This window comes from Rissa tridactyla, chromosome 1, assembly GCF_028500815.1.
Source record: "Rissa tridactyla isolate bRisTri1 chromosome 1, bRisTri1.patW.cur.20221130, whole genome shotgun sequence".
Classification (NCBI taxonomy): domain Eukaryota; kingdom Metazoa; phylum Chordata; class Aves; order Charadriiformes; family Laridae; genus Rissa; species Rissa tridactyla.
Window position 1 is genome coordinate 60,553,379 of NC_071466.1, and position 26,102 is coordinate 60,579,480.

Genomic DNA, 26,102 nt, shown 5'->3' on the forward strand with positions numbered 1-26,102 from the left:
TTGGCTGCTTCAGGGAAAGGCACCTGAGCACCCGAGAGACGGATGAGTTCTGCTGAATTAGTGCTGTCCTCCCTTTCACATCCCCCCCCGCCCGCCTTATCCCGCACATACAAGTCGAGGGAGGACTGTGATGGCTTCATTTCTTCAGTTGACATCCAACAGCTACTTACTTCGTTATGGTGGATGGGAGGAATCTTTGTGCTGCTTCTCACATATCACAAACTAACACAGACGAGAAGGGAGGAATGTGCGTAAGATAACACAGTGGGAATCTGAATTGTAAAACCATGACGCAGCTCTGGCCTCTTCCAGCTGTCTGCAGCTTTTGGATTGCCCAAATAATTCAGATTTAATACAATGTTTTAATAGACTTTTCTTAAAATTCTCCATAGCTGAGATTGGGGATTTTGATGAAACCATAGATCGCGAACACTTAGCGAAGAACAAGTATATACCTCAGCAAGAAGCACTAGAAGACAAAATCATGGAATTTCACCGTAATCACATGTAAGACTTTTTTATTCTTGTTATGGGCCTTCTTTTCTTTTAGAGTAGTTCTAACTGTAAGTATATGCTGTTAGATCATAAGTACAAAAGAGGTTTGGACCTCTGACTTTCTCAAAGGTTACTTCTCAAAAAACATTTGGTGAATTTCCTGAAGGTTATTCCTGCCTTTCTCCTGTCATCATAACAAGATGTTTAAAGAACAATTGATTTTGATATTCATTCAAGCATGCCATTATTTTACAGTCTATTTCATACAAAATGCTTCACTGATGATTTTGTGCATGCAGGTATGATTGCAAATGATGACTGATCAGTCAGGCACTTCTGATAGCAGTCTTTGATTTCAAGGACGTTGAATAGTGCTTTTTCACATTTCCATGCTGTCCTTAGAGATGGGTGAAGATAAGGGGTTTAATGATAGTTTTAGGAAAAGCACAGAGTGCTTGCAGAATTAGGGATTTGGGACGAAAAGGATTCAAGATGATGCTGCAAGTAGGTTATCCTAAGGCCTGGAGAAAAGTCTAATAGTAAGAAGATGGTTCAAAGAATTACAAATAAGGCATAGAAAGGTATTTTTTTGCTGTTGAGAATACTTTGAGACTTGGACAATTTACTTTTGACCTACATTGAATTAGATATGAGTGGCAGGGAATTCTGTGTGAGTGGCAGTAATAATCAAAAGTTTTGCGTAATTTCATCATGATTAATTTAGTGCTTATGGGTTCCCAACATTTATGTTAATCTTCGTCTGTCTTCTGTTTTGGTATCGCATTCATTTTTACAATGAACAACATCCTCGTGCACTTCTGTTTATGATTCTTTTTTTTTTAGGAATATGGTTTTTTGTTTCCGATGGAAAATAAAAAGACAGGTGGTGAATTCTTTTAAAGTTAATGGTTCAAAATCTGTCTGTATCAGGTGTCTCAGAACTGGAGCAATCAAAATTTCTAATAGATTGTAAAATCTGTGGATTCTTCAGTATTGGTTTAGACTAAGTTAAAGTTGTTGTTCTAGCTGATATAAATCTGAGGACATAGAAAAACCATCCGGATATTAGACCTCTGACAGGTTTCAGTCTCTTTGATGAAATGCCTCTTTGTTCTCTGGAGGACCTGCTGATCTCTATTAAAAGGTGTGAAGAATTTGTGTGTCTTCTCTGTTTTCTTTCTCAAGGGGACAGACACCAGCAGAGTCTGACTTCCAGCTTTTGGAGATTGCCCGTCGCCTGGAGATGTATGGAATACGCTTGCATCCAGCCAAGGACAGGGAAGGGACAAAAATCAACCTGGCTGTTGCCAACACAGGCATTCTGGTGTTTCAGGTTAGAGCTGCTCAGGATATGACTTTGTACTTTATAAAGCAGAGAGATTTCTTATAGCAATATGAATTCAGGACCTCAGCCATGTCTAAAAGAAGTTGGTTGGGAACATTCAAGAACTTCCAAGTTTTTTCTAACAATGACCTTAAACCTTTTATAGCTGCATTAGGTCCTTCACTTCCAGGGACTCTTACCTTGTTTGCATGCAGAGGGTAGAACCCCATCTGCAGCCACAATGTGCTGTTCAAGATGCAAACTGACCCACAGCTCACAGTTTGCAAGTTGGGCACGCTGACACCTCCTACATATAGGAGCAGGTAGGTCTTGCGGGCATGGGGCGTACTAAATGGGTGTAAGGCAGGGACAAATAAAACAACAGACAACTGGAGTACATGGAGGAGGATGTAAGAAGTGAATCTAAGTTCTCCGTAGCCGTACTATGTCGGACTTTTTACAATTTTCTTGACCAGCCTTGGCCATTCTACCTTTGCTGAATCTGCAAATCTTATTTCTTTCCCTAAACGATCCAAGGTATTTTCCTTACATTTCTTTCCTCTCCTACCCCAGTCAGCCTAGCAAATATTCAGGAAGCATCCCTAGTAAATTTATCAAATTCTTGTACTGCAGTTCCCCTTAGGTAAATAACAAATTGAGCTTTTAGAGTTGTGAAGGTACAAATGGTCAGCTGTTGTAAACTGCTTTCACTTCAGATGAGCTTATGTCTACTAGAATCCACAATGCAACTTACCTCACTGTATGTTAAAAACAGTAAGTAAACTGTTCTATAGAACGTCCATTTTTATAATTGTCACAGACTGTTCATTTTAACTTCCGTTAAAATACTAGTGTTTCCAACCTTATAAAGTACTTTGAGTCCTTTTATAAGGAAAAACAACACCAACCAACAAACCCAGAAATACGTCTGAGCCAAATGCTCTATGTAAACTAAAAAAACAAAGCCGGAAACAAACAAAAACCCCAAAATAACAAAACCCAAAACAACAAAACCCCCTGCTCAACTAACTGGCTTACTAGTGAAACCCCCAAACTTGTAGCATAGCTTGAAGCATGAGAACACCAGGATGTTGTTAGAAATGCACGTAACTCAAATTAACTGTATGTTCAGGCCCTTCTTCTGCTCCCCCACAGTATTTGCATCATCTGAATTAATGAATTGCAAAGCCTTATAAATTAAAACTGTCTTACAGCTGAAAGTATTCATCCACACAAAACAGCACGGACCTCACTGAGTCCCAGCAGACAGCTGGGATCCTTCCATGAAGATGTAGCTGCTGGTTGAAGGCCCAAGGCCTGATTTGTAAAGCTGTAGAACTCAGTCATCTCTTCTTGTCCTAATGTGTTTTGGACTTTCAAAACAGTGAGTTTTGGAATTTTTGGAAAAACTTGGAAATTTTGCTGGATCAAGCTCCAAGACTGAATGCTGAAAAAGAAGTCAGGCTCTGACCTGCTGCAGCCTGCCCAGCAATTGGCCTCCTGCAGGAGGCTTAGGGCTTCCTTCAAGCACTTCACAGGGCAAGAGTTCATCTTTTAATTTTGGATATATCTGAGAGAAATTGAAATATGAGGCCTCATTAGAATGACCTCAAGGAAAATAAAGGTTCGCTCACAAATGGCATAGGCAGTGCTCAGACTTATTTGAAAGCCTGCCATTTATTTAGAAATCGGTGTCAGTGTTGCTGAATATTCTGAGGGAGATTAATTATCTGATTTCTTAGACAGCAGGTTGACTTAGCAGAGATCATCACACTGTCATTACTCCTACATTTGTCTGGGGATGGTGCCCAAATCAACGTGGGTTTCTGCATTTGGCAACCCTGTAGTAGCTCTCTGAAACTTCTGTGCTGTGCTGTAGGCATGTTTGTATTGAAGTCTTTACTGAATAAACAACTGTAATGAATATTTTAAAATAATACCTCCAATACATTGATTAAGAAAGAGACCTCTGGAGAGTAGGGGCTAATGATGCAGTTTCTTTTTTGAAGAAAATTTCTCTCAGGCTTCCTGTTCGCTTCTGGTTTTTGGTTGCTGTTTTGTGGGAAAAGCATTTTGTGAGTCTTCAGAGACAAGTAATTTATTTAGGTTCCTTTTACTTCTGTTGCTCCCTATAAAAGGTCAAAATACAGTATTTTGCACTTCCAATACAAAACTTTCAGTTGCTGGTTTTTTCCCCCAGGTTAAGTGATGATTAAAGGGGTATTTATTTTGCCCTGTAAACAGACAAAGAGGAAAGAAGTCTATTCCGTCAAAGTGAGATGACCACGTTAGGTGTCTGGATTCCCTGCATTCTCTGTAGCTGGTAGAAAGAGAAGGAGGCATCTCTGGGAAGTGACTTAGTCCACTGAAAATCAGAGTCTGCCTAGTGGAACAAGATAACGTCATCTGGGCAAAAGCTAGGCCACCCTGTTTGTGCAGTGATACTGGGTCAGATACTTTCACATCAAGGCAGTATACCTAGTCCTATAAATATGCAAGAGTTTAACCACAAGTACCTGCCTTCAGTCACAACACCAGATGCTTACGGTTTGCATTATCAGAGGATGAATGATAAGAAATATCATAATTCCAAGTGAAGTGAAGAGATGATTAATTTATGACAAGCTTTCTTTAGTGGTTTAGATTTCTCCATTCGGATCTGGAATGCTTAAACTCTGCTGCTTTTGTTTTCTGTAGGGTCACACCAAGATCAATGCCTTCAACTGGGCTAAGGTTCGAAAGCTGAGCTTCAAGAGGAAACGTTTTCTTATCAAACTACGGCCTGATGTGAATGTAAGTCCTTGTCAGGAATTGGTGAAGTTGGCAAAAGGTTATTTGGTAAATTTCTACTCACAGATCAAACGTGTGTTTTTATCACCTCAAGAAGATTTTTTGTTTTAAAATTAATTGCTTATGTTCAGTGTTGGTACTGCACACACAAGCCTGGCATCTCAGGTGAGCAGTCCCAGCAAAGGAGATGTAAACTGAACATCACAGAGTTGTCTTCTGGCTGTGACTCTGGTACTCTATCATCAATTTTTTGACGTAAACCACTTCTCGTTAATGTTAAGACCACTGCTTTATCTCCATCATATATGTCAATGAAAGAAAGTTTGAGCAGCAGCTGTGATACTGCCCGGCAGATGGGTGAATGTCTCAAAGTGGGAAGGATAGGGCCTGTTAAGCCACAGAGCCAATGAGCTGGGAAGAAGCCTTTTTTTGTGGCATAGCACCTGCTTTGTCAATGCATCTCTGTCACGTGTGTTGCTTGCTTGCTTACTTTGCAAATGCTATCTCCATTTTCAGAGTTCGTTCCAAGACACCCTGGAATTCCTTATGGCCAGTCGAGATTTTTGCAAGTCTTTCTGGAAGATCTGTGTGGAGCATCATGCCTTTTTCAGGCTTTTTGAGGAACCTAAACCAAAGCCTAAACCCGTTCTTTTTTCTAGAGGTTCGTCATTTAGGTTCAGGTAAGACCTGCAATTCTTCTTTCCAACTTTGTTGCCTCCCCATTTCAAAATCGCATCCATAATGATCTACGATTAAACCTATTATTTTCAATTCCCGTTTTTCACGTTGTAGTTTGCTCCTTTATATTTTCCATTGCACCTTCTCAGCCAGAACAGTGCAAATAACACTGTAGGAAAAAAGCCTGCATTCATTTTCTAGCAGCTGTTGCAAAGTAGCTTTCTGGAGGCAAGATATAAAGTACATAGGTTCCAGCTGGTTGCCCATAAGACAATCCACCTGTGTCCTAAGCAGCACAAGATAGCAACCTTTTGGGATTCTTTGGATCCTCTGCTTCTAGGATGGGAACTTTTCTATGTATTAGAGATTTGTATTTTCGTTGCATGTCCCTGTGGTAAACCCATCTCTATCTATATCTATCTCTATCTCTGTATCTATATCTATCTATCTCTATCTATCTATAAAGACAACGGCTTGTCTTTATGCTGCAAAGGGTTTATGGCTTGTCTTTATGCCTGCAAAGGCTTTATGTGAGATGACCACCTATGCTAAGACCAAGTCTACCTGCTCTATTTTTAGAGCTGTAGAAAGGTTTTTAATACTTGGATTATTGGTTTTTTTCTTACACTGGCAGAAGACTCATTGTAGATATTGTATTGTGTATGCTAGCAGGGAAATCCTTTTATTCATACAGTTTGTTTTGTTTGCGAAGCTGAAATAAGCTGAACAACCAGAAATTGTCTTTGCTGAGATGAACGTAGTTGCCTTGAACAAGAACATTGTAGATATGGCCATTCTCTCTTCCCACTTTTATTCCTGCCTGCAAAGTAAATTAATTAAGATGGACGGACCTGGGTTAGGATAAACAAGCTATAATCGTTAAGTTTCTGCCTGAGTAAATAGAGGACTGTAGATGCATTCAGCTTACCTCCTGGTTTGGGGAGGAGGTTCTGGCTGTGTCCTCCGCTCACTGTGAGCAGTGCTGCATACATTCAGTAACTTTTTCCAGGCCTTGTGGTAATTCAGTTAGTTTAAAGCCTGTAATGTACGGGAAGAATTTATATCTCTCTTGAAAATTCTTGAAGTGTGGGTTTCCTTTACTGCTCTTAGGTCCCTTTGGAGTTTATATCTTTGCACAATAGGAAGTGCTGGGCTTTCTCACTACTTTTTCATGGCCTGTAGCAGAAGGAGAGAGAAAGATTTCCAGCCTAATACTCTGCAGAAAATGTATGTATGTTTAGTTTATGTGTTTCCTATTAGCAATTGAGTCAAGAAATGCATTTCAGTCGTTTTCATCTTGGTTCCAGGGTTTACTGATACCAGGTAAGGCTGGTATTTGTCTCTCAAAAGGATTCAGGAATGTTCTTTGTTCACAAGAGGGAAACTTAACCCTTGCCAAACTTTCTATTGTGGTGACTTCCCAGTAATGTAGTACCCTATAAAGGGCACACAACTGAATTTAAGCAGTTCTGAAATGGCATCAAAAAGTAGCTCCATAGCAAAAAAAAGAGGTAACTGACGGGCAAAATGATAAAAATCTGTGTGTATCTGACCAGGTCCACTTACGATCTTACATGAGTTTCTGCTGATAGTGACAAATACTTTCCTGGTTGCTGTGACTTCATATGCAGACCACATATATGTTTACGATGACTATTAAATGTGGCAAATTCAGTATTATCTTAGGTTGATATTTTAACTATGGTTTTCTTCCAGTGGTCGGACTCAGAAGCAAGTTCTTGACTACGTTAAAGAGGGAGGGCACAAAAAAGTGCAGTTTGAAAGGTGAGAGGAAATAACTGAACTATTCCAATATGTTTTCATCAAAGCAAAGCCACAATTTCCAGTTAGTTATATTCTAAGATCTTGGCAGCAGCAGTCCAAGTGAAAAATTCCTTCTTTGCTGGTTTATCATTTGTATGATATCCCCTTGGTCCTGAAAGTTTTGGCAGAAGTTGACATAGCTTGTAGTTTACTTAAAATCCATAGTCTTCAATCTTTTTTTCATGAGTGAGCGTCTTGCCATCACAGGTAACATCTTCCTGTATTGATTTGCGCCCTTTTTGGTGGGATGTGGTTAATGTTTACGAACAGACGTACTCACCTCAGAATAAAATTGAAAGTAACAGGAATAGGTTTAGCCAACCTCAAGGGAGAGGTCTCCAGGGAAGGCTTCCAACTTGTTAAAGCCAGTTCTGTCTGAACTCATCTTACTCGTGGTGAGCTTAAAGTAGTGGCCAAAATGCCACAAAGATCACAACAGCAGTTCATTGCTTATGACTCGTGTTCTGGTCACACACCATTTTTGCTTCAGTGCTTCATTTTTGCTTTACAATGGTACGTTTGCAACACAGAGCGCATTTACATTTTACAGAAAGGAGGAATGTTAATCTGTTTTGGAGCAAAATTTCATGAAAGCTGCTATTCGAAGGTTTTGTTTTAAAGGAGGCACCTCTCTCGATTCCTATTCGTAGAAAAAAATGAAATGGCTTCTTACTCTGATTTTCCTTTTATCTCCAGGAAACACAGCAAGATTCATTCCATCAGGAGTCTGACTGCACAGCCTTCAGAACAGCATACAGAGGTGCCAAAACAAGTCAGTGATGTTGATGAAGCCCTGGATCATGCCTTTTAAATATTGCTTGTTACTTTACCCTCCACTGATTGCTTTTCTAAAACTCTAGGAGCATAGTTTTCTGCTCGCTTTCCATTTAACTGGGAGCCCTGGGTGTCATAAGTTTTAGGTGCTGCAAGTGGAACAGGTTCATTTCCACTGTGGAACAGAGTTGTTTCCGGACAACCAGACAAATACAAATAGTGAGCTCGTCTGAGCTGTACTAATGACCACCTGAAAAATTGCAACCCACAGCGTTACTGCTGAAGTCCTAGGTTGTAGCTGGTTACTGCATCTGGGAAAAGCTTAATTCTTCTTTCTTCACTGGAGGGTCCTGGTTGACCATGACAAGGTGTTTTGTTGTGTTAACTAGGGAGGAGAAGAATGATTTCCTTAAGCTATTTCCTTTTAAGCTATTATCTCTGGTAGTTACCTAATGTATTTGTCTTATGTTAATAGCTGTTATGTATTAGGAGTTTGCAAATCCAATAGCCCAATAGTGGCGGGTTTGCAGCAGCTGCTTGTTCCCAGATCTAGCCAGTAGTAAGGCTGAGCACATATTCACTATAGGCAACCGCGTAAATGCACATATACAATATATATACATGTATACACACAGCCAGCCACACAGGTAAACACAAACAGAAAACAGCACTCCCACAAGGCCTCACCCTGTTCCAGCCTTTGGCTGACCAGAATGAAAATTCATTAGTGAAAAATATGTATACCTATATACAATATGGATCCCTCCAGCAACTGGTTTTAGACACTCAGTCTGTCCAGTATCGGGCTCCTGGATCCTCACGTCTCCCAGTGGCTGGTACCTGAACATAAAAGCCCCCAAGGCTCACAGCCCCACTCAGTTGTCGGTAGTCAGATCTATACACACACACACTATGGGTTCCTCCAGTAATTCATCTTAGACACCCAGTCTACCCAGTAACTGACAGCTGGGTACTCTGGTTCACAGTTGTCTCACACACGCACGCACATCAAAGGTGTCTCTCCAATAGCTGGTCCAGGCTTATGACATTACCAGTAATTGACCTTGAGGCCTCATGGTCTTTCCAGTGTCTGGCCTGATTTACGGCTACTTCAGTACTTGGCTGCCAACTCTCTTATCCTATTTGTCAACCACTCCAGTTTACTGTTGCACGTTGACCTACCCACCCAATCAATACATACATGCTCAGGTCTCTCCAGTTACTGGCATCCTAGACCATGCATAGTCTGATGGCTCTACTGGGACAGCCCCCAGAGGAGCCGGGTCAGGGACCTCTGTTTCCCTGATGAGGTTATTGGGGTTGCTTCACCTGCCTGTGTTTCTCTGTGCTTGTCTGTGTTTGTGGAGGTGAACCTTTAATCACCTAACCTTACATTAGGTAGAGCTTAAATGGTAGGAGCAAACTACTAGGTTAATATATTTAAGAATGCTACATGCACCTTTACCTTCCTTGCATTGCTTCCTTTTGATATTCACAGGCTCTCTCATTCCTGCAAATCTAAGAACTTCGGAGAATTCTTCTATAAATGCAGCCCATTTCAAATATCTTTTAGTATTTTAATATTGCTAAGACAAGCTCGGGTAGATGGAGCATGGCTACTGGGCAGATGCAACATATTTCTGTGTGCAGAAAAGCCAGCCCAGGAATTAGTGGCAGGTATGCTCCAGGGACCAAATGTGGGGTGTTCAAAAGCCCGCACAGGGCTTTTTTAGAGTAAGTAGGTTGTGCAAAATTTGTCTTACGCATTTATCTTTTTTGTCCCTCCAGCTTCTCAGAATAGTGCAAACAGGTTGATGTTCTTAGTGTTGATAGATGCCTTAAGGCATTGAAACACCTCAAATCCCCCTTTTTATATATAACCACGTTCTGTCTGCCTTGTCTTCCCCTGCTTAGTTTATGTATTTTTCTGCTCTTAAGATCAGAGACCTCTTTATTTTTCTTCTAATTCATTTTGAAGCTTGGGTTACCTCTGCCGCTTTCAAGAGACTCCTATGTTGCTGCAAGATGCAGCGCAAAATTCTGGTGTATAATTACACATAGCCTTTTCCCTCTGACCCCCTTCCCTCCCAAACCTCTCCCCTCCCACCCTTCCCTCCCCCTTTGTCTCCCCCTTGCCTTCCCTCCTTTATCTTTCCAGAGCTCTAGCTTTGCCTATGGAGACGACAATGATGCTGCAGCTGTGCAGAGCTGCCGGCAAGGGAAGGAATTGAAAGCTTCAACAGAAGACACTGGACAGCACAAGAGCCCTTCCTTGAAGAAGAGCCCAAAGGAAGGCAGAAAAGTGGATGGAGCAGTGGTGTCAACAGTGGAGGAAGAAGAGGAGGCTGCTAAGGACAGGATGCAGCAGAACAGACCTCAGTCACAGCAACCAAGCACAGGTCCAGCTTCCAGGGCTGCTCATGGCAGCAGCACCTCCATTCCTTTCATTGACTGCAGTGATGTAGATAGCGAGTATGATCTCCTCAGAGGACAAATAACCCGGTCATATTCCCAAACAAATGACAATTATGAGGGTGATTTGACCAGTGGTGCCTATATTCACTATAGAGATGAAAATCGCAATAGAACTAGATACAGGGATTCCTCTGCCTCTATAAAATCTTCCCAGTATCTCTCTGAAGAGTACCTTGATGATAACCCAGCTAATCTCTCCTTCTACACTGGGGGAAGTCCCAGGATGCCAAGGCACAGCTCACTGGTTGACGAAATGTTTAAAGGGCCAGGGAGCCGTAGTCCGCTGGCCACTCCATTGCCTCCCAGTAGCAAAGGGTCAAGCCCTAATATGAGCCTGAGTAGAACTGGCTCTCAGGGTTATGTCTCAGAAAATGGGCATGACTGCAGGGTGAGGACTGGGGAGGAGGATAGCCATGCCAGTAGCTGCCATGGGTATGGCAGATATTCTCCAGGTTCTCAGTGGCCTCGTGCACAGAAAATCCCAAATCTCTGCAATAAATCAGTTACAGATCCATTTATCCTGAGCCAGATATCCTCAACCCCTGGGCAGGAGTATAGATCGGAGAGATACTGTAAAGGAGATGGGGTGGCTAAGATGTCTTCTCCAGAAGGCAAAATGATGGCCAACGGTATGCCAGCTGGGGCACAGTCAAAGCAGAGCCCAGTCATACAGTCACTGCATGCCAGTGGCGTGATGGATCACATGGCTGCAACCCAGATGATGGAGGGCTCCACCAGCAGTGGGACAGAATCTAGCGATTCTGACTCGGAAATCATTAACCCTTTCACTCACCCCCTGGTATTTGGAAATCCCATTGTGCTGAGCTCCTCTCCCATGCCTAGAAATAAGTACTCCTTTGGAAGCCTTCAGCTTGATGAGGAGGTAGAGGAGGATGTGTCTGTTGGCCTCAGTGATGAAGATGGTGTACAGGTCTTCAGCTGCTAGGGACCAGGGCATATGAAACCAGTGGGTACTGTGATTGCTCATTAGAGTGATTGCATCTTCTGGGGCTCGGGAAGAGTGGCTGGTAATAATTTCAGCATGTGGGTACGTTTCAAATGTTATCATTGAACTGACCAGCCAGAGGGAAGGGATGCTAGAAATACAATAATAATGATAAGTCTCAGTGAAGCTTAATGGTAATGCATCTCCTCTGAAAGGCAGGAGGAGAGGAAAATTATTACTGCTTTAGGTACCTTTGTAAGACTTTATACACTCACCTGTTCTTTGTATGAAGTCATATTTTAGGTATATATTGTAGCTTCTTTGACACTTGACTAGTTATTTTGACAAAGCAAACGAAAATGAAATTAAGTAGGTGCATTGTGCTCTTTTGTATGTCTATTACAATGTTTTTTCTCTCCCATATAAGGAGAGCAACTTATGAGTGCCTCAACAGAATTAGGAGAAAAAAAATTTAACTTACGGCCAAATACAGGCAGCTTGATATTCAAGACCTAGACTTGTTGAAATCTTGAAATATGCTGGAAAATCTTTTCATAGCAAGAATGTGTTTGGTCTACTCATCTTCATAACCCATTTTATAATCTTAACTGATGAACTGAGGATACAAATTAGGCATGTATACAGGAACAATAACAGTATTGGCTTTTTCTTCAGTGGGTTCAACAGGCTGATTTGGTGATGGAGATTTTGAAACTCCAAACTCTTCCTTGGGCAAGAAAGAGAACAAGAGGAAAGATATAATTCAAGTGAAAAAAACTTAGATTGAAACAGCTCTAATGAAGAGTGGTATGCATATTACTTGCAAGGCAATCCTTTCTATCCTTTATCAGCGTGGTATAAAGATTAATTGGAAGGGATTTTTTTTTTCCCCTTATTCTTTCAGTGGAATTATTCACAGAGACATCAAAGTTCTGTTGTGGGTGATTTTTGGTGGGAGTTTGGAGATGGTGGCTGTTTGATTTTATTTTTTTGCTTTGATCATGAAAAATCTTTATCTCTACAGGATCCAATTAGTTTGTCATAGGCTGTTTTTTTTAAGAGTGCCACCTCATAAATTTTTCATCCCTTGACACAGAGAATGATGGGACTAACTGTGGTCCAGGCTGATCGTCTTCTGTACTGTACATAGCGTAGCGAGATTTTGGCACATGTGCAGAAGGACAGAGAGACGAAATCTTTGTAAACCTCCTTTTCACAGGCTAAAAGTACTGAGAATTAAGGCTGTATAGTAATAAAATCTGATTCTAGTTTCTCTGAGCTAATTAAGAAAATCCAGATGAAAGATCTCCTGTTATGGCAAGTGTCCTGCAGTTATTAAGAGCTGTGAGACAAGATATGCTCTTTAACACTGGCCTTAATTTTAACTTTTATATATTTTTCTTGTGGGGGAAGGAAACTAAATTTGAGAATTTTAAGTGATGAACAAGAGCACTGGCTGAACTGCAGGTCACTTGCAGTGATCTGCATCGTGCAGTACATGCATGCAGCAATGATGAATCCACCCACATAAGTACTGATGAACAAGTTTCAGGACTTTGTAAATCTAGACAGTATAAAATTTTCAAGATCGTTTTTACAAAAATAATAAAACAAGAAGTCTTTTTAATTTTTCTAATGCCTTGGTCTATGCACATTTTAACAGAGTTTAATCTGAGTGAAGGATATTTAAAAAGATACCTACAGTAGTTAGGCATGTCTTGTTATATACTTTACTTTTTTGCAGTAGAATATATCTTCGTGTAAATATAAGTTTTAACCTGCTTATCCCCTTTAGTGAGTTGGTTTTCTTAAAGATTAGATACCTCATTTTTTTTTAACACGAATGATTTATAGCATCTCTTCAGACAGTGATATTTTGGTGACAGGGAATGCTCTTGTTTGTTCCTGTAGTTTAAAGCATGAATCTAGAAACAGCAAGATTGATAATTAGGGAGAAGCTTGCTTGTATACTATTCTAAAGAAGGTGGTTTGTGTTTTGGATTTAGAATAGCTGTAAAATAATTGCCTTGAACTTCTCAATATTTAAGATGAAATATAGCTAGTTGAAGCCTGTATTAGCAGAGAGGGTGAGCGTGGGCAGTGGGTGCATGAGTCTCCTTTTGATTTTTTTGCTGCCTGTGCAGCAAAAGTACCAGTAGTTATATTATACAGTGAAGTAATAGCAGTCTGGACAGATGAATTAATTGCTTTGTTAGCCAGTAAAATTAGAGTTCAAGTAAGGGATTTGCAACAAAAGGATTTGCAGGCGTTTCTGCTACTTAAGAAAAGTGGATAGATTTCATATTGTTTGGATTGAAGTGAATATAAAATTTTATAAGTGGTGTTTACTATTTTGCATACTGTTTTCAGGCCTGTTTTCTTCTCTCACATGCCTACAAAGATAATGAATTTATAATCTTACAAGAACAGACCTGCTGGTAGCTGGAATTAGCTTAGTTGCTAATAAAGTATCTCAACAGCTTTTTTTTTCTTTTGAATATTATTCTCAAAGATGAAATATGAGGATTTTTCTCCAACTATTTTCTGTAATCTGGCATTGTTTCAACTTTAAATGTTTAAGTGGTTGTCATTTTAACACATGTGGAATTCTTCCAGTTTGAAGAAATAAAGTTTGTAAATTACATAGGAAATAATTTCTTTTAGGATGAATCACTTTTGCAGCATTCTTATGCCACTGAAGTTCAGTTTAATATCGGTAGACAAGCATTTAATTAAAAACAGTCTGTGGGCCAAATTCCTCCACCAGACATGTGGTTCATATCTGGGCGCTTGCCAAGAATGGTTAAGTGAGAGAGCAGTTTTAAATTGACATTTTCACATAGGATCAGGTCCCTCAGAATTCATCTGGGAGTTTGTTCCTGTGGGACAAATACAGAAGGGCCTCGCAGGAAAGAACAGAAACCTTTGGGCAAGACTGCGGATGAGATGAAACGAGATGGGGGAATTCTTGTTGTTCTAGTCCGCAAAGCACAACAGGGGAAGAGGAGCCTGTCAGTTCAAGTTAGTCGTTGCAAGCATTGATTAATCTGCATACCCTGGTCAACGGCAGTGGTCTAAGCATACCCATGTCTCAAGTCTTAACAGAGGTAGCTACAGACACGGTGAAAGACTTGATTCTCTGACCACTTTCTGTAGATTTTGGAGTGTGGCTGATGGTACTTTTAAATGCCGTTCTCTTGAAGTGTCCAGGTATCCTTAAGCAGTTGCTACAAATGAGGGAGGTGAATCCCCAAAAGACCGAGCAGCTGCGTCTACTCCGACTGAGTAGTCCTGAGCCACACGTCTCCTGTCCTTCCAGAGAACGTGCAGGAAGCCTCTTGTTGGGCTGTCCAGACAGCTTATCACTGTGCTCAACCAGCTCCGTCCACGTAGTTGGATGAATATGGAGATGAGTTGCAAGAGCAGTTTAGGGGTTTGTCCCAAAATAAGATGCGGATGTACTTAGTCTATGGATAAAGGGCACTCTGTTTCCTGTTTTTGCTATTCTAAGAACTTGACCACATTCTGTCCTCTGCTATAGTGAACGAGAAAAGTCATATCAGACAATTTTGAGTTTTCTCCAGCTCAGCAGCAGCTCACACTTACTGTGTCCTGTTGGGATCTTCTCCTGGAGGTTTTTTTTTTATATCAGCTTTTCCTAGAATCTAGTTTTCCTCGGTGACCTGGGATATAAAATCTGGGAGTAAATTTGGCTAGATGAAGGAAAAGTGAACAGTGGCAAGTTGGCATAGGAGCCAAGACATATGTAAGATACTGCAGGTATGGAGTTTTGAATAATTGATACTTGAATGGCCTAGACTGCACTGTTTTCGGTTTAAGTGCATATCCCCTAGCAAACATATTCCTTGTGCATGACCGAGAGGGGTGTTCTCTGAAGGTGGTTTGCTCCTAGTGCTGCCCTTGTCTCAAATCACCCGTAGCTCGTAGGCCTGCCTAACGTGTACCATCCCATTAACCAGTGTAGTGCACGCTAAATACAAATTGTGTCAAAGAAAAACTGGAAGAGAAATTTCTGTAGCTGAAAAATGTCAGCATGTAACTGAAATGATTCTATGATTCTATGAAAGCTCTTAGGTTTGTTGTATTTGCATGTACTTTATGTGAGCTATATGGAACTGACATCAATTACAAAGTAGATGGGTGAACATAATGAGAGTTACACGTTAATAATTTGAAAAATTAAATCAGTCTACCAGTTTGCTTCAAGGTTAAAGGACTAGCAAAATTAGACAGACTTTTCTTGACAGAGCAGCATTGGCAATGCCGAACATAATCATTAGAACGTAGCAAAGGGTGAAAAAACTATGGTTTGTGAACTAAGTGGGCCTAGTATTATTAGACCAGACTGCTTTAATACCTGGTTTTCCCCCCTTGAATATCTGTAGGGCTGGTTTCTGTTTGCACAGATGTTTGTGGAGCAGCTTTTACTAGTTGAAGCAGCTGTATTCATTCTGAAGCAGTAGCATTCATGCCAGAAGTTCCTCTCTGGTCTCTCTATCTGTGCATGCGATTACTTGGTTGTGACTGGAGAAAAGTCAAATGGAAAATGGGGTAGACAAATCTAAAACCTGTTTATAGCTCCTCCTTTTCTTCACTTAGAAGCAGAGCTGTTTTAAATTCTTTCTTCTGTCCCACGATAAGCACACACGCATGCAGAGTCACCATAATCAACTAGAAGTTTCTTCTGGCGGGCTTCAGCGTTGGGAAGAAAAAGGAAAGAAGAAGAATAGGAAGTATCTCATGTACACTGAAAATGTCTAGCCTTATTTATTTACAGTTCCCTTTGGCATAGCATGCTTTCCACACTTTTCCGGAGAGTATAAAGCCCCAGTAATTTCTTAGGGAACTCGGAGAACAGGAATGGTGTTAATCAGTTAAACTGATGAAGCAGACCTGATTTTGAATATTGAAAACCAGTGATTCAGATCTCATCAGTATGATTTATATGCAATTAGCATGAATTGTGGCTATTTCTGGAACACGTCTTCAACAGAAGAAAGGACGTCTGACCTATAAATTATGTCAAATACCATGTTTGTTTAACTAGTCTCATTTGTCATAATGAGCCATTAGACTGCTGCCAGAGGTGACTTCAGAATGAAATTTTAATTGCTGCAATTTAACTTCTAATGATGAAAAACAAATTAACAATCCAAGTTTTTCCTGACTTCCACACATGCGTGAAGGATTTGGCTGTCACTTACCTTTGTGCTCAGGGATGTGGACCGCTGGAGATCCACCTCATTCAGCAGGGTGGTTGTCACTGTCTGGGAAGGACAGTGGGTGTGAAGGTGTGAAGGAACAAGGTTCTGTGTTCAGCCGTGTATAAAGTGAAGGAAGCCAAAGTCCCTTTTAGTCTTCCAATAATGCTTCTCTCTCTGAACGGTGTAAGTTTCTTAAGGCAGCTTCTGTACGTTTTAGCACATCTCTTTCCTTTTCATTTAGGGAGTCAATTCTCTTCTCCGTACCAAATAAGAGAGACCCTAAATACATGAGGGAAATGGAATCTTTTGGAAGGATTTTTAATATGTGCACCTTTCTTTTGTTAGCTGCTGGCAGACACAAGTGGTAGGAGAGCAAGCCTTTTGCCAGAAACCCAGCTGCTTGTTGCTGTCTCCTACTTAATGGTGATGATTTCGGGGGGGGGGGGGGGGGGGGCGGGTCTGATTGTAAGTGTCTGAGGCACACTGTTAAAACATCAGGAGGTCACAAAGATTAGACTCGTGTAATTTTTCTCAGACGTGGGCAGCAGCAGACTCTGGTTTCAGTCAAGCCACAGTAGGAAAAAGTTTTGCCCGGGCTGTCAGGTTCTGGAAAGGAAGGAAATTGAAACCCTAGGAAATTAAAATTAACAAAATCTTTCCTCTTCCATTTCAGTAATTTCTGTAGTTGCTGAAACATACCTAGACAAGGGCGCATATCTTATTTACTTATTTATGAGGGAAATAATTTTTGTGCAACGTGTGGGTCCTGAACAAAGGCATCTTCTGTGTTCCCCCCGTGGTTAGGCTGTGTGGTGCCGTTGATATTTTAAAATACAGAACTTCTACTTAAAAATCAAAGGCATCATATGAATAAAAAGCCTAGTTTGGGTGGCATGTAGCAGTTCTTTGGAGTGTTTTGTCTTCTGTTCTAATTCTGTGGTCTACAAAGAGGGTGTAGAATAAGCTTGGTTTATGTTGTTTGTTATTAAAAGCAGTGAGCACTTTCTTTTAAATGTTAAGAGATCTGGAAAGCCTGTGTGCCTGGCTGAGCCGTGCATTCACAGGCACTTTTTTCACAAATGTGAGTGTAAATAATGGTGGTGTTATTACAGTAAAAGGAGTAAAGACCTTAGGATCATAAATTTGCATGACATGATGGTAAATATTTAGTTTGCTTTAGAATGATTAGAGTTTTAAGGTGTAATTTTTATTGATCATTGTTTTTGGTAGAGTTTTGGCCTCTGAGAACCATAAAAATCCACGGTTCCTACTGATAAAAATTAACTCTAAAGCCAGTAACGATACAGTTGTCACTGATTGAACATGGAAGGTCGAAGGAAAATGAATGCTTTCTGATTCAAGAGCTTTCAAGCTTGTTAAAATTAGATTAGAAGCTTTCTTTAAAATGCTGCAAAACCTGTTTTGAGAAGAAAACAGGTTTTTGCTTTTGATGGTTTACAGCAAGACAGAGGTAGGTCGCTCTGTTTAGTTCAGTGAATTTTAGAGCTCATGCCTGTTGCTTTTCCATGAGGCACATAAAAATCTTTGATTAGCTGAATCCTTATTTTTCCCCTTTCCTGCTAAAAAACTCACCTGAACCCACTAACAAAAGTTCATAAGCTTGGCAGTGTTTCACCTATCCAGTCCTTTCCTGGTTTCTGTGTGTGCCCATGCATAGATTTTTTTAATAAATCCCAATAGCCAAAATTAATTTTTAAAATTGAAAATGCTGGGGACTTCATTCTCATTTTTGTCATTTGTTTAATACCGTTCAAAGAGAAACATTTTTTGTTTCATTGTACGCACTGTTTTGTCAGCATGTACCTCTCTGGGAGAAAAAGCCTTTTCAATGTTCTGTCTATCCTCAAAGCATGGTGTATCTTCTGTTCCTTGCATTGTTTGGAGCACTGCCTCAATGTCCTTTCACTGCAGAAATACCTGTTTGTATTGGGAGTACCTAAATCCTCTTATTACAGTGATCCTGTCTCACAGAGCAACTCCTCACCTCGGAATCGGAGATAACCCCCACCAGGTTGTGAGTCTCAAGTTGAGAAACCACACCATGTTGAGGAGCGGAGGGAGGGGGGGAAGGTCTGTTTGCCAGGGCATTGGGGCTCCATTGAGCACAATCGGATTGCCCTTCATTTCCTAATGAAGGCTGCACCCAACGATGATCCAGTCGGTCTGCCGTAGCTCGTAAACAGGATCACTGCAGTCTCAGGGAGATGTCTTGTTGAAACGGACAGTATCTGTGGCTAAGGCTTACACAGGGACTGAACGCTTTCAGGTCCATTGTAGCACTGTCTCGTGCTGGTTTAAAGACAGACAAACAAAAGCAAACCAACCCTAACCCTGGGTACAGCAGGGAATCCTTCCGCGTGTTGCTCTATTTCTGTCTGGAAAGATCAAGGCTAGACAAAGGACCGATGCCCAGTGACCTTGCGTTCCTCCCAGGCTGTAAAGCTCACCCTTTGTTCTTAAGACGTGAGTATACCCTGATGTAGGCCAACAGCAGTTACTGTCTGATTTCACACTCACCGCTGTCTAATACTGCAGTATACCGATAAAGCATGGACCTTTACCAACTAAAGAGGTTGCTGGCTACTAAACCGACAGCAAGCTTGATGAGACGATAAGCATGTCAAGCCATTTAACTGTGTATGCATGGAATTAAATTTTTTTTTATTATTTTTTAGTTTTACCTGTACTGAAGGCTTTTACTCATTCTAACTGGTATTTTGCTGTAAAACTGTCACTGGTTTAATTGTTCTGTCCATTTGCTGGCTGATGCTTTGTTCTCAATATGAGGAAATTGGTTCATTGAGAAGGTGCACCATTCTCCCAAATCCCTGCTGCTGACTGACACTCCTGCCATGGGCATGCATTTTGAAGCTGTGAAGTCAAAGCGAACCTTTCTCCCTGTCATGTTCCTCTTCAAGCCAGGCAGAGTTACTGGTTACGTCTGACATAGGATCTCTTCCTGAGTTGTTTTTTCTTCCCGTTGCTCCTGAAATTCTTTGGTACTGCATTCAGGGATGTTTGTACATAAATGTATGGTTGATGTATAACTACTTTTCAAGATCTTTAATTCTAACAAACTGTATACAGCACTCCAGCTTGTTCTGTTTAATGAGGAAGAGGAGTGCAGCCTGATGAACTGGTCTCCATCAGACTTTCATGGAAGTCAGTGGGGGTTGGTTCTTGCATTGAGGGAGAGCAGAGCAGAATCTCCATCCCATATCTCTTTTAGCTCAGCAATGTGACTGTGCCTGGTTCACAGCTGGGGAGAGATGGGATGGACACCCTTATTAAACTCTTCTCCAGTCCTAAGTACTTAAGTCGTCAGTGAGGTGCATAAGAAAACTCCTGCCACTTCATCTGGTCTGTCCCCCGTGTCATTTTGTAGTATGTATCTTTCTCTGACCAAAACTTTTAGGTAGAAGGTAGAGGTATGCAACCACTGTGACTGTGGGAAATTAAGCTAGACCTAACTGTGTGGCCACAGCAGTGACAGCTCTGTCAAATGCTTTCTTACTAAAGAGCCTTCATAAGCGGTACGCTCAGTAATGTGCAAGGACAAAGGGGCAACAGCTTGGGTGTCATCCACCAGGCTGGAGTTTAGAAAACACTGAACTGCCCTTAAAGCAGAGTAACTGGGATCTGGATGTCACAAACTTCCCCTGACTGCAGAGCAGTCTGTGAAGCAGGCCTAAGAGAGAATAAGCCCTGCGACATTCCAGGTATTGAGATGGGTGCTTTTCTGGCTCGTAACACATTTTAATTTCTAATAATAAACCTTGAGAACAATATAATGTAACCCCCAACAGTTGAGTTAGAATGAGCGCTGTAGATGTACATGAAGTTTTCCAGCAGAATTTCAGTCACCTTCAGTAATGGCTGATGTTTTCTTTCAGATTCCATTGAGTAATTTTCACTTCTTGGTGCTCCACGGAGGACAAACATAGCCAGGGGCATCTTAACACAGCTGTACTGTTCCTTCCTGTTAAAACACAGCGTGTAGGGATGAGACCTGTTTCTTTTGAAGCAGATGGGGAACGCTAAATGGCGTGAGTTTGTCACTCCGCAGTTTCAGGAGGAAAGGAATAGAGGAGAAGTATTTTGAGGATACATTGAGTCCCATTTATCTTCCTCACAAAGAGGAGAGCCCTTCCATCTTAGGCTGCAGTCTCTAAGGAGGGATTTCACATCATCTTATGCTGTCTATGTAGCCAGCAAAGAAAGAGGCAACAGGCAGTTCAGCTCACTGTGATTTGAATTGACCTCTGGGACGGATTTTCTTTGTCAACTGAAAGGTACTGATTTGAACTTTTTTTTCCCTGGTAGTGGGCTTGTTTTAAAGTATTATTGCTCAGCCAGCCCAAATCTCCATAGGTGCCAACCTCAACAACTGTCCCTATGGTGTAATGTTTGTGCATGACAGTAGCTGAAACTAAAGGAGATACTGCTGGTGGGATGGATCACGGCTGGCCAGCCAAGCGCAGAGACCAGCCTGCCCACAGCTTGCCAGTGCTCCTGTGCATTCCCAACACCAAACTGCAGCAAACAACTGTGATGTGTGTTTTGACAGAGGTACAGCCATTAAGTATTTTATTTTAGCCACTGGCTTCATTTTACTTAGCACTTGGAACATGTATGTTGATGGGGGTGATTTGAGACACGTGTAAAGCTAAGAGAACCCATAGTTTCATGTCCTGTGGCCAAGTAAAATGCCATTGTCATTTCATAGATTTTTTTCAAGTTAGCTTTCAATCAAGGTTTATTTTTTCTGTCACCTTCCCTACTGCAGTACTTTTCCCCAATGTCTGGAGAGTAAACTAGCTCAGTGGAACTAAGAACGACTCCAGATATTTTGGCACTGATGGACTAATCTGGCATACCATGGTAAAGTGCATTCTCATTATTTGCCTCCGTCATCAACCAATGTTTGTTTCTCTTCTTAAACCTAGTCTCAGAAAAGAATTGAAGCATGTGCTTAATTCCTGCCCACTCCACCAACGATATCATTTTAGTATGTGCTTAAACAATCCTGAGATAAACATCCTTTTGTACTTGGTCTCTTAATTTGTGTGTATATAGCTGGCTCCATTATATTTGAAAGATGGCTCAAGTCTGAATCCAAATAAAAATCACTTAAAGCACCAGCAAAGACAGTTCCACATACCATCCGCAAACCTTTTAGGCCTCCAATGTGCTGTGCAGTACCACTTGATATCTGGCAACTGACATGCTAATAATTGCCTGTCAATCAATGAATCCTTTAGGGTACAATGGGAGGAATCTCAGTACCTTGTAAATAAGATTGGTCTTCTCCTTTCTGCTTCTGTTTATATTCTGCAGTATGTAGTTGTTGAGTAGAGCCTGTATGAATATACTCTTCTGTGGCAGGGGGTCAGAGGAAACACTGAGGAAAGACCATTTGGTTAATGCAGGTTATTTGGTCCTCATGTCCGTGAAAAAGAGAAAGTCGCTTTGTAGCATTGCCGTGACCCATCAGCATGACACACGTCCTGATTGATTGGTGATGGGGGAGAGAAGGCCTTCCGTTTTCATTCCTTCATGATTTACTGACTTTCTCACAGCAGAATAAGTTTGTTTCCCAGCTTTACCAGAACAACATCCAATGTGGTTGATCTTTATTGCTGTGTTGGTTGTAATTAGGCCCCAGATGTGCTAATGTAACAGCATTTTGAGGCCCTTTTGTAATGTAGCCACTTTCTTAGACCTAGCTTTAATTTTCACTTGATCAGCATATTGGCAGATGGGCGTCTAACTGAGCTCTTGCTTGTAGGTGGTGGTGGTGGATGGAGTTGGTCACTGCTCATGTCCCCATTGATGCCAAAAAGGTGGATGTAGCATTTTAACTGGCTGCAAAATAACTTTTTGCAGCAAGAATGTCAGTGATGTGTTAGTGTGTAAGTCTTTAATCAATGGGGTGTATAGTTAAAGCTGTGAGCCACCAGGCACATTTTTTGGTGATACTTTCTGTAATACTTTTTCCAAGTTCAGTCTTCCAAGTACAGGTTAGTAAGTCTTTTTAATTCATTGTCCATTTGATATTTTATAGTTTGAAATATTTGAGTTGTACTGATAAAAATTCCAGTGCATCCGAAGTTAGATCTAGGATTATCAATAGGTAGGTAGATATGTTGATACATCTATATCTATCTATCACAGATAGGTGCTATTTAACATCTAGACTATAATGCCTGTGAACTTCTCACAGAGGTGCAAATCATTTATTCGCTGTCGTATGACAGGCATAGTGCCAGAATTTCTTTGTTTCCACGTTTGAGGTGATACCACTTTTCTTATGTCTTTTGTAATGTAGAGTTAAGTACTTTTAACTTTACAACCTTGCTATTAATCTGTTTCACTATTTCTCAATGATTAATTCCATTTCTTTTGAAAACACTGTATACAGTTTTGTGCTAGTGTCAATAAAATTGACATTTGTGTAACAAGCTGTGGCATTTTCTCAAATTTCACTGAACATTGATTTAGTGTGAAACTGTTGGTAAATTCTTTCTTGCTAGCTGTAATAATACAGACCTTTGACTTTGATTTATAATAGGCTACATAACTGTCATGATTACGAAAACTGATAACTGTATTGCTTTTTTCCTTCTCTTTTCAAAGGAATGACACATAAATATGAACTGGTTTGGAACTGGAAAACATTCATGTTCTAGCAATAAATCTTGAGTTCTTCCAGAAAATAAATAGGTTTTACTACTGGCCTAATTATATTTATTGGTGCCTCTGTTTACTGGAGTATCTCAGCTGTGTTGTAGCAACAGGAACACTTACCTATCATAATCTAGGGAGGACGAAACCGTGTGATAGTAAAATGTATTTGACTTAATTATATATAGCGATGTATGTGTTTTACATTTAATCCTAGACAGCCCATTAGCTGTGGTAATCAAGAGCTTGTCACATTTTTTTGGTTGGATTTTAATGTACGATGCCAAAACGGTACAGACTGTAAGTGTTCTTCCACATGACAGATCCATCTTCTAAAACGGGTTTAGATTTTCAGAGGTTTGGAGGCGGGGATGACTGGGAGAACACTGGGCAGTTTTGGCAAACTCTTCCCTTTGTGCAGTCGGTAGTCTGGCTGCCTCCCAGAAGACAAAATGCTAATTTCGGTAATATTTAATGTAGTGTATATGAATCCATGGAAGTGTAATTAATTGTCTAATTCTTTAATATTTTTAATCCAAAATTAAATGGGACTTTATATCTGTGATAATCTAAAGTTGTCATACTTTGTGCATTAAAAGTATTGCTTTTCTTATGTAAATATAATGCTAGCATTTCCATCCCAAACAATCAGAGGAGCATGGAAAGACCTACAAGGTATAATATACATACTTGTGTTGTGTGTAGAAATTGGGGAACTAGTAGTTTTCTCCCTTCATGTTAGATCTGACTGGTCTTAGCAGCAACACTGCTGTAGAAAGTCACAGTTTCTTTTTCTCTAGACTTCCACTAGATAAATTTGTTCTAACTTGTGTCCTGTAGCTCCCTATGAAGTACTGATTTGAGTTTTTCACGTTCTGTTTTGATAGCAAGAATGGCACTCCTAGGGTGACTCCCTTATTCTTGTGTTTATTCTCTTTCATAGAGTGGGTTACAATGGTGAAAAATTTGGTATTAATATGATGTTTAGCAGTAAATATTGCAGCTCAGTCATGTATGCCTTGATCCCTTCCCTACAGAGACACTAATTTCAGCCAGTTTCATCAGCTAAAAGAACGCTACAGTCCCTTGGTTAACGCAAGTGGATGCAGTTCCTCTGGCTTCAAGTCCATTTGGACTAGTTTGAGGACCCTGATGGCTGTGTCTTGTAGTGTAATTTCACATGCTGCAACTTAAGGTTGTGACTCTTTTTGGTACTTTCTACAGCGAGACTGTCCTAACTGATTTCTCTTTTACCATTTTTTTAGCAGGTTCTCTGACTGGCAGCCCTCACCTTTCAGAGCTTTCCATCAATTCCCAAGGAGGACCACCAGTGGCAAATATGTCTTTATCTCCAAACTTGAGCCCTGATGCCAAGCAGTCATCTCCCTTGATCAGCCCTTTGCTGAATGACCCGTCATGCATCAAGACTGATGACGAGGAAGAGGTCAAAAGAAAGGTAAGGCAGAGGCAGTTGGCCGTGGCACTCTCCTCCACGTTGTGTTGCAACTAGTGCTGCTTGTCAAAGTGACTAATATCTGGGCCCCCTGCAGCTTCCTCATCGAAGATCCACACAGGTAACTTGAATCGGGTCGCTTGGTATCTGCTGTCCTCAGTCATGAGATGTCCAAGAGCATCCCTGTGCTCCTGAGGCCAAACTCACAGTTTGTAGCAGGTCAGGACAGAACGACAGAACTGCTGCTGCTGAAGGCTCAGTGCCCTGGATTCATCCTCCGTTACAGAGGTGCCGGAGTTAAGGGCCCCAGCTGCTCTTTAAGCAGCAGAGAGAAGATAGATAGGTAGCTCTATGTCCCTTAGGTTAATATGGGATAAATCTGGGCCAGTCCTGTTGGTTGCAACCTTAAGAGCTTGTTTCGACATGGTCTCCTGTAAACCTGGCTTGTTTTTAAGGAGTGGAGTTCCGTAGTTTGTTGTAACAAAACAGTCAACTCCAATGTATTATTGGAGGGAGAACTTCAAGGTGACAGAAGGAAAAGGAACAGCGTTGAGCCTGTGCAGCCTGAGTGTCCAACCCAGGCTCTCCAGTCTGTCTCTGCTGGGAGCACCACTGGGAGAACTTGGCTGTGGGAGTACAAACGCTCTCTTTGAGCCACAGCCTGCAGCGTTCAGCTGGGAGTGTTTGGCTCAGCCCCATCAAAGCCATAAGGGAACATTACATCCAAAACTGCTTTTCAAAGACAGGAGTGATTCTGTCTGAGCCAGAGTGTTCTGGGTGTCTGCTGGCTCATCCCCCCTGTGCTGCAGGGTGAGAGGGGGTTGCTCTTGTCCTTCTGTTGCCTACTTTTTCTCCTGAGCTGGGAGCATCTCAGGAGGAAGAAGGTAGGAACTCAGATGGCTTTGCTGGAAAGCGGGAGGATGTGTAAGGAAGATCTCTTTTCCTACTGTGCATAGTTAGCAAGATACGCAAGAGAAATTTGAGAAGAAAAGCCAAGAATCAGTTAATAGACTGATGATTCTCTGTGCCAGTCCAAGTTACAGCAGCCGGTGACTGCTGTAGCTTATACCAGCTGATGATGGTTCCTATGGGGTTGTATACTGATTAGGAAATGCCCACGCAATCCCCTCACAACCCATTCTAGCGCACCCTCTGCATCCCTCATCTTCAGGGAGGAAATGTAGAAGCAAAAGATTTATGGATGTTTCGCTCTTCCTTTTTGCTTCCTGAGCAACACACAGCAAGATCAGTTTGGATCCTTTGGCCCTTTAGAATTAAGAGGTCAAAACCACTTTTGCCTCTTGGATAACACAGGAGGATTTGGGATTTTTTTTTTCCTGAAATTTGAAATCTGTAGCTTGCCCTAAAATTCTTCCCCTCTCCCAGTCTTAGGTTTTCTAGATGCACTGGGAA

General features: G+C 41.2%; 1 protein-coding gene across 6 annotated transcripts in view; it reads left to right on the forward strand.

Moving 5' to 3' along the window:
* FARP1 (FERM, ARH/RhoGEF and pleckstrin domain protein 1) overlaps positions 1 to 26,102 on the forward strand; it is a 214,177-nt gene that overhangs the window by 155,239 nt on the left and 32,836 nt on the right. For 3 of the 6 annotated variants that reach the window (XM_054218754.1, XM_054218350.1, XM_054218432.1), the window contains 8 exons: positions 393 to 507; positions 1,681 to 1,828; positions 4,517 to 4,612; positions 5,126 to 5,289; positions 7,004 to 7,072; positions 7,808 to 7,883; positions 10,044 to 10,284; positions 24,502 to 24,692. In XM_054218754.1, the coding sequence (XP_054074729.1) occupies positions 393 to 507; positions 1,681 to 1,828; positions 4,517 to 4,612; positions 5,126 to 5,289; positions 7,004 to 7,072; positions 7,808 to 7,883; positions 10,044 to 10,284; positions 24,502 to 24,692 (1,100 nt within the window). The remainder of the gene's footprint in view (positions 1 to 392; positions 508 to 1,680; positions 1,829 to 4,516; positions 4,613 to 5,125; positions 5,290 to 7,003; positions 7,073 to 7,807; positions 7,884 to 10,043; positions 10,285 to 24,501; positions 24,693 to 26,102) is intronic. The other 3 variants (XM_054218673.1, XM_054218592.1, XM_054218513.1) reach the window with 3 other exon arrangements.